Below are 16,966 nucleotides of genomic sequence, written 5' to 3' on the forward strand. Positions count from 1 at the left end.
CCATGGTAGTGGGTGGGGCTTGGGCCATTTTAGGCAGTTAATATAATGTTGATGAATGTTAGGGTTGAGTTTCATTTTAATTTGTTATTTGATGCTATAGAAACAGGACGTGACAAAATTAGTTGCCATGCCAACTGCTCCGTTAAGAGGTCCCTTGGAACCATGAGAGTTGTGAAAACTATTTTTAAAAATAAGTCCAGTGCTGGTGGAGGTAGAGGAGAGCGTAGTATTAACTAAACGAAAACACCAGTCTGGAGTCTGGAGGAAGTGTGGGCGGGGCATCGATGTCGTGGCTCCGCCCTCTGACTGTACTGATCAGACTCTGACTCCAAACTCATAAGGTGGTGCCACCCGTATCCCTGAAAAGAGCATCAGTTTAGACCAACGAGAGGAAGTGGAGAGGTGGTGTCCATATTTATATACGGTCTATGGTTTTTTACTATTTAAAACTATTTACAAACAGCTAAATTGACCACAAACACCACAAAACAAAAAGAAATTACGTTTAAAGTGTCATTTCACTGTGAATTAGTAACATAGAGAATAGAATTAAAGTTGTTATAGGTAACATTTGTCTAAAACTGACAAAATTTTGTCCACTTGTGACAGATCAACTACTTTATCTGAATAAACATCATAAAGACTTAAGAGGAATGCTAACAGCGCAGCTCAAGTCAGGTAAGAAAAGATTTTCAATACCAATAGAGGATAGAAGACAGCAACTCTTCAGATTAGACTAAACTGTGACTGAAATTACAATAAATTAATCTTTATTTGGGGGATTCTTCTTACATATTAATGCTAATGCTAACCGCTTGGTAACACAACATTAGTTGTATATTTCTGGGGACGTCCAATCAGAAGTAGCATTTCCTACGTTACCCTACACAGTGGTTCCTCTTACTGCTTGTAAGATCATTGCAGGAGAAGCTTCACTTGATAAAGACAGACCAGACTTCGTCCCCCTGTGTCCTTTGGTCAAATCGTCCATCCTGTGAGTGAGAGTGTAGGGGACAGTGAATGTAGTCCCATCAGTCAGAGTCATACATCAGAGTAAAAATACTCCATTAACCAAGTTAATAAAGAACATGTTGCAGGGCGTATGTGGAACTGTTGTCACCTCATAACAATCATTTTCTTCTTTGGACACTAAACAAACATTTAGCAAACAGACACAAAGACATGACATAAGATAAGACAAGACGTGATAATACTTTGCTTATACTCACTAGGATCACTGGTTTTTGACACCTGTGTTTTGGTGACAGTCAGGCCTTTTGTTTGTTGTTTCCAATATGGAGAAGTTCATTAACCACGCAAAGATTTGTTCTTCTTGGGACGTAACCGCTATGGTACAAAAAATATTTACATTTAATAAGCTAACTGAAAGCTGAGGTGGTGAGTGGGTTTAATATAAATAATGACATTCATGAATATCATGAGTAAAAACATACTCCAGCAGGAGTTGCACCAACAACACATGAAGTCCAAGAACGAAGCTCAGCTGCAAAGATAAGAATAATGAATAAAGATTAAAAAGAAGAGGCTTTTATTGACATAATCTGGTGAAAAAGCTTCTTTCTCTTCTTTTACGTTGGGTGCAGCCGTCTCTGGTTCACCACATTTCTTCTCTGGTAGACCATGGTTCTCCACTATCCTTCCAGTCTGTAATAAAGTTCTTAAGCCAGTTTCAGTAGTTTCTAGATGTTTCCTCTGCTTGATGCAGCCAATGATTTGACCTTTCTCCACCAGATTAACATCTTCTCCTCCACCACGGGATGTGGAGGAGTTGAGAAGCTCCTCATTGTTCAAGATAATCACCGTGAACTAGTGATCCACCAGGAGGCTCTGAACTGTTTGACCAGTTAAATGTATATAAAGACTCAGACTTCAGGCTGTACCTCCTGATCTGAAGGAGCGGTTGGATGAAGCTCTGGAGATTGACAGGATCAGCCACTGAGAACTTGTTTTGGAGTTACACGAGGCAGACTTGGGCTAAATGCAGCCCCTCGTATCTTTCATCTTAAGGTCTGGATCTCTTATAATGTGGATTCCCTGTATGTGTTTCATTAGTTTGGATGTTATAATCTCATTTTTATGACATGTCAGAGGATGTCTACACCAAAAACCAAAACAACACCAGTATCGTACATGTCTTAAAGCAATCAATAAAAATCTAAATGACAAAAGAATTATTGTGATTTGTGCCTCTGGTTGGGGGAGGACTGTCAGGTATTTATTCCCCCATCATGAAACCAGTTAATTATACAGAGCAAGCGACTGGTGTATTGACCAAGAAATGAATGAATTATTGGTGGAAACGAGTCATTCTTGTCCAGATATTAACAGAATTTAAACCTGTAGGTGATTACAAATGAAAAAGGGTTCCGTTTACATAAGGCCTGCAGTGGATGGATATCTCCTGGAGTTACCATGGCGACAGCATCACTTGTGCAGGAATGTCACATGTGTCCCGGTAAACGTGTTTTCCTCTGCAGCACTGCGGAGCTGAAGGGGGGAGGGAGGGGAGGAGGGAGTGAATGGGAGGTTGTTTTGATCCTTTGCTCCAGTTATGAATAAATAAATAACTAAATAAATCAAATGTATTCGCGTTTAAAGCTCCGGTGCATCCTCCTCCTTCACCTCCTCCGTTCATCCCGCTCCTCTTGTGTAACCCGCTGCCGCAGTGAAGGAAACCCCGTCCGTCTACGTCGCTCTCCGGCCTGTCCTTGTATGGTGCGGGGGGTGGGGATAGAGGAGGAGAGGGGGGAGGGGAGGGGAGGGAAACCCGCCGTCATGTCCGGATGCTGGTGCCCATGTTTGGGCATCTACGAAGCGCGCGGCGGGGGGAATCCCTCGCTTCGCTCTCCACCAATGAAGCAGCGAATGGAGTTACCTTGGAGACGGAGGGTATAAAAGAGCAGAGAGCTCAGCATCCTCCAGTATCTTCAGCATCCTCAGCTTCCTCCAGCATCACCGGTTGGACTAACTCTGACTACCGGGACACCAGCGACTCCGGTGACGGATTAATCAAAGGACACTAGGAGGACAGGGAGGGAATCCCCGGTTCATCCAACAACCACGTTAGTCTGAGGACACCAGCTTCTTTTCTGCAACAACACCATCATTAACAAGATTAATAAAATGCTTCTGGAGCGCGAGGACAGCTTCTTGTCTGAGTTTGAGGACGCGTGCAGCGCGTGGGTGGACAGTGTGGGCTCGAGCCCCAGCGACGGAGCGTGCGTGGACTCTGACGTGGGGTCCCCGTTCAGCCAAGGTGAGAGAGGGTCCGTGAGTGTTTGATTGATTGATCGGATCAGCTGATATTATGCAATGACACTAACTCCCCCCTCCCTCCCTCTTTCTCTCCAGTCTTCTCTCCGGGAACTGACGCCTCTGACTCAGACTTCTTCTCCGACTTCAGCGACTGCTCCTCGGACACCCTCTCGCCCTCCCTCGGCTATAACGGCAGCTTCTTCCCAGAGCCGGACGCTCCTTCCGTGGCAGGGGGGCAGCTGAGCAGCACCGCGGACGCCATCCTCAACATGATCACGGAGATCGTGGGGATTTGCACGGAGATGGAGATGGAGCAGGAGCAGCAGGGCGGGAGCAGCCTTTCCTCCCCGGCTGCAGCCTCCGGCTCCCCGCAGCTCCTCGACCCAAGCATCCCTCCCCCCGCCTCCACCTCCGCCTCTGTCCCGGTGGTGGTTGTGAAGAGTGAGTTCGTGACCTCCAGCTGCAGCAGCGGGTGTGGACAATCCTCCTCGGCCGGGAATGATGCGCTGTTCCCGGCCGACTCCCTCCTCCCACTCTCGGCTCTGGAGCAACAGGTGGATGTTTCTGACTTCATCGATTCGCTCCTGAGCTCCGAGGCCGGGCAGAGCGACCTGAATCCCGGCTGTGAGGTGAAACAGGAGCCACTGGGGCTGGAGGACTGGATGAAGAGTTTAACGGCGGCGGCTCCGGTTACCGGAGGAGACCCCGGTAGCTACGTCATCAGCAGACCGGGGGTCAAAGCGGAGCTCGTGCAGGGCGCGTGCCCCCCCTCCACCCTGGACGCGCACCTGCTCTCCTCCATCCTGCAGGGCGCATTCCCGATGGTGAACCTCACTGGCGTGCACGCGGCCGGAGCTCCCAAAGTGTCACGCGGTGGCAGAAGATCTCCCGCTAAGAACGCGCCCAAAGTGAAGCCGTTCTCGTGCACCGTGCAGGGATGCGAGCGGCGCTTCTCGCGCTCCGACGAACTCAACAGGCACGTGCGCATACACACGGGCCAGAAGCCGTTCCAGTGCGTCATCTGCGCACGAAGCTTCAGCCGCAGCGACCACCTGACCACGCACACGCGCACGCACACCGGGGAGAAGCCTTTCTCGTGCGACGTGTGCGGCAAGAGGTTCGCGCGCAGCGACGAGCGGAAGAGGCACGGGCGCGTGCACATCAAGCAGCAGTTTCGCGCGCAGATGATGGCCGCCTACTCCTTGGCCATGAACGCGCCTGGTGTGTAAATTCGCTTGGATTTGGATTTGAACCGTCAACCGGAAACGTTTCCTTGTGACGTCACACCGAAGGCTGTTTTAGCTGACGCGGGGATGAGGACCCGTCACGGGGGTCCAGGTGCTCAGAGGTCCTCTCAGGGCGCGCATGCGTGGCTGCGATGCTCTGGTTTAGCTGTCAGTCATCCGGTGCTCCCACGTGGGGGCGTGGACTCTCGAGGAGCAGGTGCGTGTTTACCTGTGGAAACGTGACGTCTCGTGCATGAAGACGTGGACGTGTTTCTATGTTTGTGAGACGTCTCTAATTTTTCCAGATGGCTCGTCTGTCCGTTTCCACGGTTACGAGGACAAGTGTCTGCAGAGACACTGACTGGACTGAGGCCGAGGCCGCACTGGTGCTTTGTGGGATATGTGTCCCGTGGAAAAGACAATGTTTACTGCATGAAGGCTGCTGTCAATAAACAAACAAACAAACAAACAGTCTGGTTCTTCTTCATCAAATATCTTCATCAATTAATCACATAGCACATAGACATGAGGTCAAAAAAACAAGAATAAAACAAACAAACAAAAAAAATTAAGAAGAAGGATCTAAAAGGATTAGTGAGTCAGCCTGACGTGTAAAGGCTGGATCAGGTCGGACAGAAACTATAGAGGGAACATACTTAAAAAACAAATAAAAGAATTTTAAATTAATCTGTAAACGAACTCTGGGCAAGTTGAGTTAATATGTTCATGTTATTTGCCTCCAGTTTTATAGTTGAGGAGTAAGTCCCACATAAAGAGCGACAGTCTAAATGGGTTGTGATAAAAGTGATGCAGAGAAACAAACAGTTTCACTTTGGGAGGTTAGAAAAATTGTGAATTTAACCACTGACTTAATCTGAACATCAAATTTGAGATGCAGTGTCTCTGGAGAATTGATCCTAGAGGATGTAAGTGGAGGAGAAACAGAGGAGGGCCAAGTATTGAGCCTTGGGGCACTCCAGACCTGAGAGGTGCTGTATGAAGCTCTGTTCTCATGGGACTGGTTTCACCTACCCTTAAACATCCTTCATGGTTCTCAAAAGACAAGAAGCAGAAAAAAAGTTGACATGGATGATTCACACAGGATTAAGATCCCATTAAGATTAAGGTGTCTCACTTATGTAAACGAATCCAAACTGGTCTAAATGTAACCCAGTTCTCCAGTCATGACAGGAGAACTGTCCACTGTTCCAACAGAACCAAAACAACACTTTTACCTGAGTCTGTGGCTAAAAGAAAGTGATTAAAAGCTCGGCCGGGTATTCAGAGTGGAACATCTGGAGATTATTGTGTTCTTCTAACAAAGACTTCAGGAGGAGGAGTTTGGAGATTGACCTAAACTTTGAAAGTACAGATGAGATGAGTCTTTTAAATGAGTGGTGTCACAAAACCTGCAGGTACAATCCTGTTGGCTAAGCTCCCAGTTACTAAACTGAGCACATATCATTAGCCTATTAGCATAACTGCCTAAATCATATTTGAACGTTTTTAGAAAACAATTTAAAACACAATTTCATCAAGTATCTTCATCATCAAGTATTTTCATCTTCATCTTCATCATCATCATCATCATCATCAAGTATCTTCATCTTCATCATCATCCATCAGCTGGATGCTGTTGCCAGGCACCGGTCAGCTGAGCGTTTCCACGGTAACGGCAGTAAGTAAAGACGTGAGCGGATCACTGAGAGACTCTGCCGCCCTCTGGTGGATAAATAGATAATAAAATAAAATAATCTCATCTCATCTTCTACCACTTCTTATCCTCACTAGGGTCGCGGGGGTTGCTGGAGTCTATCCCAGCTGACACCAGGTGAGAGGCGGGGTCCACCCTGGACAGGTCTCCAGTCCATCTCAGGACTAACACAGAGACAAACAACCATTCACACACACACTTAGAGTCAATGTAGAGTCACCAATCAGCCTAACGAGCATGTCTCTGGAGGGTGGGAGGAAACCGGAGAACCCGGAGAAAACCCACACAGACACAGGGAGAACATGCAAACTCCACCCAGAAAGACCCGAGCTGGAAGGCTAAATGATGATAATAAAATAAAAATAATGATAATGATACTATTACTATTACTACTACAAATAATAATAGTAATTAAAAATAATAATTATAAAATAACAATAATCATAATATAATGGTAGTGATATTGATACTACTACTAGTTCTACTAATAAAATAAAATAAAATAAAATAAAATAAAATATCCGTACTGACAGGTCACGCGGCTTCTGCGTCAGCAGTATCGTCACGTGGTGGCGTTAATAGACACACACACACACACACACACACACAGTCTCAGTTCACGGTTACCGACCGATCGATCTGACACTAACACACCGGGGGTGAACGAGGAAACCATGGCAACGGGACTTCGATACCGGACGAGGAGCGAGTGACGATCAGCTGATGATCAGCTGATGATCAGGAATCACTGGGATCGACTGGTGAGCTCAACCTCAATCAGCCAATAAAAAATATTTACTGTACAGTGTAAAACTGTATCTTCATCTGAGACCAGTTAATCCATCAATAGGCTCAAAACCTCAATCAGCTGATCGATCTTTGTAAATTAAGTCTGGATTTAAACATGTTTGACATAATTGTCTCTATTTCTAGTTGTATTATTTATGTGAATATTTGAATATTTTCTTCACATTTAAACTATTATTATTCATACTGTATATTCCCCTATCTTCATTTCTTGCACATTTGTTTATATACTTACACTAGTTTCTGTTTTATTTACTACATATTTACTTGTGGTACAACAACATCTAAACTACTTTGAGCAAACAGTTTCCGTTATGGATCAAATTTAAGTCAATTTATTTTTTTTTTATTTATTTATTTTTTTTCCAGAATTCATCTCACTTCTCAAGAATTTTATGTTATTTTATTTTTTATTATTTTTTTTTTTTTACTTCGGTACACATCATCATCATTTATGTGAATATTTTCTTCATATTTTGGACTTTTTGTAAAATATTTTTGAGTGTTTGTCCCATTGTTTAACATTGTATTTTATTTATGTTATTACTTTTATGTTTAATTTAAGCCTAAACTAACGTCCAGACGTCTCTTTATTCCTGCTCATCCATCCGTGTTTTGAATTCCTCCAGTGGCGTGGAAAAGAACGATGTCACATCCAGCAGCATGGACCCAATCAGCTGCTTTTACTCGTTAAATTATGTAGAGCTGACCACGCCCACTGACCCAGATTTCTTCTTCTTCTACTACTACTGTCTCTGCTGCAGTCTCTTCATGCCTCCCTGACATGCTCCTGTTTTATCCTCCAGGCCGGCCGCTCCCGCACTGAATCATGTCCTCCTCCTCGGACCTGCCCTACTTCTGTCCTCGATGTGGAGACGGTTTCCAGTTCTCGTCAGTACCTGAGCTCCAGGCTCACCTGGTCAGCCGGCATACCTACGAGACCCTGCTGGTGCTTTCAAAGGTAAATCACCAACATTTCATTCATTTCTTGATTGATCCATTAGTCGTTTGCTCTGTAGTTACAGTTACAGGTTTTATTATCGGGGAATAAATAGCTCTGGATGCTACTGGAATAGTCCTCCGACCAATCAGAGGGAGAAATGATGTGAAGTTTGAATCTCGATATTCACAGTCTGGACAATTAAAAAGTCTCCACCTGGATTTAAGTGAGCAAAACGTAATTTAAGACCAACTGATGCAATGAGGAGCTTCCCATTTCCTCCACATCCTGTGGTGGTGGAGAAGATGTTAGTCTGGTGAAGGAGATGTTAGTCTGGTGGAGGAGATGTTAGTCTGGTGGAGAAGAAGAAGTTAGTCTGGTGGAGAAGAAGATGTTAGTCTGGTGGAGAAGAAGATGTTAGTCTGGTGGAGGAGATGTTAGTCTGGAGGAGAAGGGTCAAATCATTGGCTGCATCAAGCAGAGGAAACATCTAGAAACTACTAAAACTGGTTTAAGACCTTTATTCCAGACTGGAAGGACAGTGGAGAACCATGTTCTACCAGGAAGAAATAAATCCTGATTGATGGAGAAACGTTTGGAAGAAAAGCAGCAGTAGAACTCAGGGCTGTGTTTAATAGTGGAAGAAAGAGCATTTCACACCATGGACAATGTGAAGGGAACTGTTTTTAAGCTGTTGTGCTGTAGTTTTTTTTTTTTTCTACCTAGGGTTAGGGTTATTTAGGTTGTTGTTTTAGCTGTCTTTTACCTAACCATTTTCAGCAAATAGTTTTTAGCTAAACACTTTAGCTGTTTTTTTAGCTATTTATATAGCTATTTGTTTTAGTTACCTGATTTTTTAGTTACCCGTGTTTTCAGCTAAATGCTTTTTTAGCTGTTTATTTGGCTTGGTTTGTTTTAAGATAACCTTTTTTTAGCTTACCACTCTAGCTGTTTTTTTGTTTGTTTGTTTTTTAGCTAACTGTTTTTTTTTTTTTTTTTTAGCTAATCATACTTAGCTAATTCGTTTTTTTTTTTTTTTTTTAACTACTTGTTAATTCACTGCTTTTTTAGGTCGTTGTTTTAGCTGTCTTTTACCTACCCATTTTCAGCTAACTGTTTTTAGCTAACTACTTAAGCTGTATTTTTAGCTATTTTCACTAATAGTTTTCTAGCTAACTGTTGTTTAGCTAGCCGTTTTTAGCTAACTTTTGCTAAAGTGCTATGATGTGGGGGTGCATCCATGGAGTTTTTCTTCCATATTCCAAGATGACAACACCAGGATTCATGGGGCTCAGATAATGAAAGAGGTTCAGGGAGCATGAGACCAGATCAGAGTCCAGACCTGAACCTCATAGAGAGTGTTTGGGATGAGCTGGAGAAGCTTTGATCAGTGGTCAGACTCTGACATCATCAGTACAAGATCTGAACTAAAAACACTGGCAGAAATAAATCTGATCTGGGGAACCTTTATTTTGCCAAGGTGGTGTTGAAGTTGCCATCAGAGAGACTCCAGAAAAAAATCCCCCATCAATGTCTATTAATCTATTTGTGTGAACGTTACTGGAGCTTCATCTTCCCTCCAGGCTCGAGTTAGAAGCTCCTCACCTCCTGCCCCCGTCCCCCTCCCCGGCCCGACTGCATCCCAGAATCAGGGCACCGCCCCGGGCTCGGGTCCCCACAGCTTCCCCCTGCCCCTGGCTTGCCTGGATCTCGCGTCATCCTCCGCCTCCATCCAACTCCTCCGAGGAATGTTCAGCCCGTCAGATCGCCTTCACCCAGCGGACCCCTCCACGGCTCTGGTCCTCCCTGGGACTCTGGAGCCCCGGGTCCAGCTGGATTGGGGTCTGCCGGTGGGAATTGGGCTGGAGGAGCGCCTGGGGCTGGGGCTGGATCATAAAATCACCCAGACTTTTGCGGAGGTGGAGGAGAGGGTGAACCGGCGCATGGGTCGGCTGAAGGTGCAGCTACATAGGAGGGAGGCGGAGCTAGAGAGGGAGAGGAGAGACGTGGATCGACTGAGGAGTGAGAAACAGGAAGTGGAGGAGACGGCGACGTACCTGTCCCGGCAGGTGAGAGGTTAACGGAGGAGGAGATGACGATGTGAAGTGGTGTTTGTCTAATTAGGAGCTTTTCTTCATCCTTCAGGTGTCGGCTGCCACGGAGATGATGAAGCAGTTACAGCTCGATCTGGCAGGAAAAGAGAAAGAGCTGAGTGAACGACAACAGTCAGTATCTGCTTTACTTTTGTAAAAATAAATAAATAAATTAAAAAAAAACACACAGTGGCCCAACGTAAAAGACCAACACTAGATATTTAATGAAACATTAAACAAACCTGAGCATGTATCTCTTCATGTTTCTCTCCAGATATTTAAAGATGAACTTTATCATAAGGAAAGAAACATAACCCATATATTGTGTCAAATTTGACCCATTTGCAAATTAAAATGTGTAAAAAGTCTAAGAAGATATCCTCAAGAACAGATATTTTAACACAACAGCAAGATATTTTCAACCTTTTAGTAAAGTCTGAAAGAACATAGATCTTGAGTTATTTATCTTGTTGTCTCAGTATATTTAATTCAATTTAACAGGTCTACTGTCAGGTGAGCTGTTTGTTTTGTGCTTTAATGCTTGCTACACGATGATTAAGTTTATTGAGATAAATAACTTGAGAAAACAGAGGAAATTAACTCGATGTCACAGGAAAATGGAGGAAATAACATGTATGAATTCGTGGCCGCTTAAGGCTTCCGTAGTTATGGATCAAATGGATCATAGAAAATGTTTTAGGTTGAGTCGATGGATCATAGTTGGTTCCATCCTATATAAATACAGAAACAAGACTTAAAGAGCTCATCAATCATTATTATTATTATTATTATTATTATTATTCATTTAACCGCTGGTGGTTTTAATGTTACAAAGATGAAACGGAGCAGGCTTCATTTTTGTTGTTCTGGATGAATGGTTCACGGTGGTTTTAATGTTATGGCTGATGGTTGTGTATGAGGCCATGATGTGACCTCTGGTGGGGGACATGTCACGTTTTGTCGTCTTCATGCGCCAACAGACACTCAGTGGTTCCTGTTGTTGATGGATGTGAGGTGACAGAGACTCAGCAGCCTGAGGGTGTTTGGGAGGTCAGGACGTCTGAGGTTCTTCAGCTGGTTCCTGTTTTCATACGTTTTGGGTTAGAAACGGGTTTAAATGAAGATGCTGGATCATGAACTCGTTGTGAAATAAATGTTTTGCAGGGAAATGGTTGACATCGAGTGTTTCCTGAGGGAGACGGCGGAGAGAGAGGCAGAGGCCAAATCCAGACTCCAGGTGATGCTGTTCATCTTTTATTGTTCCCACTACTGAAGATACAGCTTAGCCTAGCTTAGCCTAGCTTAGCTCAGATAGCATGTCTCATTAAACACTGTTAACCCTTAGATGCATAAATGGGGTCAAAAATGGCCCCAACTGTTGTTTTTTTTGCAATGGACGTTGTTGTGAACATTGTGGTGAATGTTGTGGTGAACAGGTTTTCATTGAGACTCTACTGGAGCGAGCTGAGCGAGCAGAGAGACAGTTACTGCTGTTAACTTCACATCAGGACCACCTGGAGAACTTCACACCAGGACCTGGACCCGGACGAGGACAAAGTCTGGACGGCAGCGTCGAGGACGTCAACAAGGCGTTGGGAACCATGGGAACCATGGGAACCAGGGTGGGATCTAGAGCAGCTTCATGTTGACTGAATGGACCATTGGTTTTATAAATGTAGACGCTGAGGGTCTGATTTACTAAACACTAAATATTATCTGGTGGATTCTGGTTCAGATCTTTGTCCCAGATTTACTTCAGAATTACAGTAAAATGACTCTAAATGTTGTATAACCAGAGTCACTGTCGACAAGAATCAAGACAATGAAGGAAAGAGTTTAGTGACTGTTTGAATATGAGGAACTGAACTGTCCAGACAGTTTTAAGTTTCTTCATTCTTCAATTGTGCAAATAATAATAATATATGACTTTTGGTGTCTTAGTAAATCAGTCCCTTTGACTCAACATGTCCTCCTCCTCCTCCTCCTCCTCCTCCCCCTCCAGAGGAGCTACAGCGTGTCGGGCTCCTGCAGACTTGGAGAGCAGTGGTACGGTCTCCATCACCACAGGTACCTGAACACATCACAGTCTCTGACTGAGAGTTTGAGACTGAAGCTAAACCCGGTTTGTCTCCATTAGCGGTCTGACCGGCCAAATGAGGACCTTGTCTCTGGGCTCCGGAGGATGGGACTACTGTGAGGGGGGGTTGGTCCACCTCCACCCACCTCACTACGCTCCACCCTGGATCCAGACCCGAAGAGAGAGATTCTGGTAAAAACTGTTTGACTCCTGGCGCCATCGTCACATGTTTTTAGCATCTTAGGTAAAAGTTTGTCTTTCAGGGCCGGGGGAGGAGGATGGGGGAGAACGTGGAGTAAAAGAAACCTCCATCACCACAGCACTGAGGAGGAGGAGGAGGAGGAGGAATATGAAGAGGAGGAGGAGGAGGAAGAGGAGGAGGCACTGTGGAGTGCTGAGATGAGGAGGATGAACTTCTCCAGGACTCAGACGCCTGGTTCAGGTAAAACTCTTCTTCTTCTACATCTTTTTCTTTTTCGTCTTCTATTTTCTCTCACTCCGTCTCCCTCCGCCCAGATGCCCCCTCTTCCCTCCACTCCACCCCCTCCAGTCGTCATGGCGACAGACAGCTGGGGGCGGACACCCTGCGTTTGAGGGCGGGGCTATTCTGTGTCTTCCCGTATTTGGATGTGCGCTCGTTGCTGCGTGCTGCCGAGGTGTGCTCTGATTGGAGGTTCGTTGCTAGGCACCCTGCGGTCTGGACACGCCTCCACCTGGAGAATGCCAGAGTTTCGACCGAGGTACAGTTCACCTGTCTGACTGTTCACCTGTCTGACTGTTCACCTGTCTGTTTACCTGTCTGACTGTTTACCTGTAGTTCCTGACCAGGTTGTCTCAGTGGTGCACTCAGACTCAGACCATCATCCTGAACGACTTGAAGCCTCGAAGACGGCGAGACAACGAGACAAGAGAGGACCACCACAGAGACACCCGGTAACCACAGAGACACCCAGTAACCACGGGGACACCTGGTAACAACGGGATCCTCAGCTAGCATAACCTCGTTAGCATCAGGTCCTCACAGAGATAGAATAGAATAGAACAGAATAGAGCTTGATTACCACCACAGGTGTGTCTGTGTCTCAGGGGAAGCCTGGAGCCAGGTGTGGAGGCCTTGTTGAGGTCAGCAGGGGGCAGTCTCCTTCACCTGTCTGTCTCTCAATGTCCACACGTCCTCACGGACAGGACGCTGTGGCTGGTCAGCTGCTACTGTAGGAACCTACAGACTCTCACATTCAGGTGAGACTGGTTACCTGTTTACTTGTTTACTTGTATTATCTGTCTGACTGTTTACCTGCATGAGTGTCTACCTGTCCATCTGTTTACCTGTCCATGTGTCTACCTGTAGGAGTTCCTCAGATCCTGTCAGTCAGAACGTTCTCTGGGCCCTGGGTGCCGGCTGCAGGAGCATTATTAGCCTGCAGGTGGCGCCGTCTCACCCCTGGTCAGTGCAAACAATTAATTATTTATAAGTTAGTTAAAAATTCATCTTTAATTAAACTAAATGTCATATATATTATTCCTATCCTCTCTTCCAGCCAACATCCGACTCGTTTCGGTGACGGCTGCTTGCAGACGATTGGTCGGTGTTGGCCACGCCTCCACTCGCTCGCTGTGGGCGGGGCCTCCTGTAGCACCCAGGCACTGGTTTCTGTTGGTGAGTACTGTTATAAACTGTAAAATTAGCCTAAAAAACAATAACAGAATACTAGCATAGCATTAGCATAAGAGAGCTCATTATAATTTAAACTAATATCAGCTGATGTTTGGAGACGACATAATGAACATCCAGATGCGTAACCTTTGTGTTTCTTGTATATTTTGTGTATTCTCTCCTTGCAGTGCGTAGCTGTGCTCAGCTGCAGGTGTTGGAGTTGGAGCGTATCGCCGACCTCGGCCTGCAGGTGGCGACAGAGCTATGCAACGCAGGACTGAAGAGTCTGCAGAGGCTGATGCTGACTCACACACCAGTCAGTGGTCAGGCCGTCCTCCACTTTCACAGTGAGCGTTAGAATCCATGTTTGATCATTCTTCAGGGAAGAAAACTGTAAAAATAAGTCATGTGCTCAGTCTGAGCTGTGAATGATGAGCAAGGCCTCCTCTCTTTACCTGTACAGGTGTGTGTGATAACATCAGGTCCATCGTGGTCCAGGTCTCAGCGTCGGACTACTTTGAGAAGCCAGACACTGAAGAAGCTCAACGACTTTTTGGAGAGATTCTCAACACACTGCAGGCGAGTTACATTAAGAACAGCACAGCAGGTTTTTATTTGCTTAAAAAACAAAACAAACAAACCAAAAAAAAAAAAAAAAAAGTAATATTAGCATTAAAACGAAATCTGTTAACTTCAAAATCAAATATTTATGTTAAAATAAGAAAAAGTAGCACAGACATGGAAAAACCATTAACTTAATACAACAAATGTTAGCTTAAATTCAACAAGACTTGACTAAATGTATGTTTGCTTCAAAAAACCTGAAAGTTAGCTTAATAAATAGCTTGATAAACTCAATTAGCCTCAAAACAAGCAAAAAACTACAACATTAGCATGAAGAGATTCAAAACTAGCGTTAACTTAATAAATGCTAGCCTCAAATGTTAAAAGAAAACCCCCAAGCATAAAAAAACGAATGTTGGCTTAATAAAACAGAACGTACCTGTATGATAAATAACTAACGGCAGCATGAAAATAATATTAGCACGACGATCCAATCCTACTTTATTTATACAGCACTTTAAAATCACAGAGCATCAAAGTTCTGCACAGAAGAATAAATAAAAGACAACTCACACAACACGGCATAAACACAATAAAATAAATTAAAAAACAGTTATACAATGAGACAACACAATAAAATAAAATTAAATAAAATCAACATTTTAGGGTGTCAGGAGATAGAAGGAAGGATCAAGCTAATGTTAGCATAAAAGGTCTGCATCATTACTCATTGCTGCTATGAGCATCATTAGCATCTTAGACTGTGTATGTCGTTTTAAAGTTAATAAAAATATCACCTACTGTTTCTCCCCTGAACATACCTCAATAAAATGTTTGTTATTGATTCTTATAAATATTAATTTAATATAACAGAGAGAAACATGTATTATTCATTAATAATTAATCACTTTTATAGTGCTACTCCATGGTTTTGTTTTAATTTGAAAAAAACTAGTCAAACTCAGTTGAATTCTGAAACCTGGAGAGTCGCTGTCATATTTCTACGTCATATTGGACGTGTTGTTGTTTCAGGTTCTTCAGAGACGTCCTGGACTGAGAGACGTCCTCCAGGTTAAAGCTGAGGGATCCTCCTGACCTGGAGACAAACGTCTTCTTCTACAGACATGAGGACGTTGAGCGTTCTCTGAATCACAGCCTCATTGTGGGGTTAACCCTGTTACATGTGATGTGTTGTTCAACATTTAGAATGTGTCAGGAAGATGAACATGTCAACATTTACTTGATCCAGCCCAAGACTGGAAAATAACAACATTTATCATCATCAGTACAGTTTTCACAGGGACAGACAGCCCCCCTCAACTACAGGTTAGTATCTGGACATTAATGGACGTTAGTTGAACCAGTTTCTGATGGTTTTACCCACAGAGTTTCTACTTAATCCTCAAACTTCCCCCAGTCACTTACAACTGAAGAAGCTCCTCAGATAAAACGTCCTCTCCAAAAATCTCAACAAGCTTTTTTAAACAGATTTTTGACCTGGAGACAACTAGTGACTAGCAACTAGCAAGCCAGACTGACGAGGTGCAGGTATAACTGTCTGACACCGGTGTAGGGAAGTTCTATAAAGATGAGCCTTTACTGAGACGCGTATAGTCGTGGCAGGCTGAAATAAATAAGAATGAACCATGACCTGTGGAGGAGAAAGAGCAAAACAATAATATTCAGGTCATGAACAAACGTCTCTGTGTCGTTAACGTGGTCCTCATGAATATGGACAAACAACTAAACTGTGACTATTCATTCAGGTTTAGTAGTTTAGTAGTGTGGGAGCTTGTTAATCTTGAAATTACATTTTTAGTTTAAAGGAATTGACTAGAACATAGTACAACAGACCTGGATCCTTATTTACCAAAATATGTCACAACCCCCTTTTCTTCCTTCACCTTCCAAATCTCACAACACTTTAGCTTTTATCTTTCTGTAAAAAAACAAAACAAAAACAAAAACTTTTATTCTTTGTCTACACAGTTTTAAAAAAAACTCAGAGTCTTCTTCAAGAAACTTTTGTTCTAAGTTTTAAGTCCTTGTCCTACCCTTAAAAGCCATAACTCTTGAACTGAAGTGACCATGAATCCTTTCGTCTTGCCTTAGGTTTAAATGAAACCCGTTAGCTTTACCTTACAAGCACAACATTTATGCACAAACATTTTTTGCACAATTGAACAGGAAGCATCGACTTATGCACCAAAGACGTGAATCATGAGTCATTCCTGCAGATGTGTCGATTCTAATGTGTCTTTGAACATCTCGTAGATGCTACATGTCGTTTACTGTCAATAAATCACGTTCTCATCAGTTTGGTGTCAACTTTTTCTCAACCAACCTTGATCTCAAAGACACTTTACAAATGAATGAAGTTTGAAGTTAACCTAACCTTATGCTAGCCTTATGCTAGCTAGTTATCTAGACTAAAGCCTTAGACAAATAGAAGCTAGCGTCATATATACTGTGAAACCATGTGTTCATGTGATTTATGTCCATGTTGATAGAAACATTTAACTGACACGTAACTTTACCTCAGTTATTATGGCTAGCATGCGAATGCTGTAATGATAATACTAAATAACAGTATTTCTAATTATTCTGAGTAATTT

At 43.8% G+C, this 16,966-nt stretch overlaps 2 protein-coding genes across 2 annotated transcripts; both read left to right on the plus strand.

Annotated features, from left to right (window-relative positions):
• Positions 1-1,298: 1,298 nt before the first annotated feature.
• LOC125009372 (early growth response protein 1-like) lies at positions 1,299-4,973 on the plus strand. The gene is made up of 2 exons (XM_047587288.1): positions 1,299-3,277; positions 3,373-4,973. Exons 1-2 carry the CDS (start codon positions 3,145-3,147, stop codon positions 4,503-4,505), a joined length of 1,266 nt encoding a protein of 421 aa, XP_047443244.1. The 5' UTR covers positions 1,299-3,144; the 3' UTR covers positions 4,506-4,973.
• A 1,863-nt stretch (positions 4,974-6,836) lies between these two features.
• Positions 6,837-16,658, plus strand: LOC125008770 (F-box only protein 41-like). Its single transcript, XM_047586083.1, has 17 exons — positions 6,837-6,977; positions 7,830-7,984; positions 9,547-10,032; positions 10,109-10,188; positions 11,221-11,293; positions 11,493-11,678; positions 12,059-12,123; positions 12,194-12,325; positions 12,397-12,575; positions 12,650-12,873; positions 12,951-13,066; positions 13,220-13,372; positions 13,482-13,577; positions 13,672-13,790; positions 13,976-14,134; positions 14,251-14,366; positions 15,384-16,658. The coding sequence occupies exons 2-17, from the start codon at positions 7,853-7,855 to the stop codon at positions 15,444-15,446; spliced, it is 2,379 nt and encodes a 792-aa protein (XP_047442039.1). The 5' UTR covers positions 6,837-6,977; positions 7,830-7,852; the 3' UTR covers positions 15,447-16,658.
• The last annotated feature ends 308 nt before the right edge of the window (positions 16,659-16,966 follow it).

Source organism: Mugil cephalus, chromosome 1 (genome assembly GCF_022458985.1).
Source record: "Mugil cephalus isolate CIBA_MC_2020 chromosome 1, CIBA_Mcephalus_1.1, whole genome shotgun sequence".
NCBI classification, from domain to species: domain Eukaryota; kingdom Metazoa; phylum Chordata; class Actinopteri; order Mugiliformes; family Mugilidae; genus Mugil; species Mugil cephalus.

Excerpts from the sequence above, each read along its gene's own strand:
- LOC125009372 (XM_047587288.1), top strand. The coding sequence starts at position 3,145 with ATGCTTCTGGAGCGCGAGGACAGCTTCTTGTCTGAGTTTGAGGACGCG. Across the intron at positions 3,278-3,372 it reads GGGGTCCCCGTTCAGCCAAG|TCTTCTCTCCGGGAACTGAC; the intron begins GTGAGAGAGGGT and ends CTTTCTCTCCAG.
- LOC125008770 (XM_047586083.1), top strand. The coding sequence starts at position 7,853 with ATGTCCTCCTCCTCGGACCTGCCCTACTTCTGTCCTCGATGTGGAGAC. Across the intron at positions 11,679-12,058 it reads TGGGAACCATGGGAACCAGG|AGGAGCTACAGCGTGTCGGG; the intron begins GTGGGATCTAGA and ends CTCCCCCTCCAG. Across the intron at positions 14,367-15,383 it reads AGATTCTCAACACACTGCAG|GTTCTTCAGAGACGTCCTGG; the intron begins GCGAGTTACATT and ends TTGTTGTTTCAG.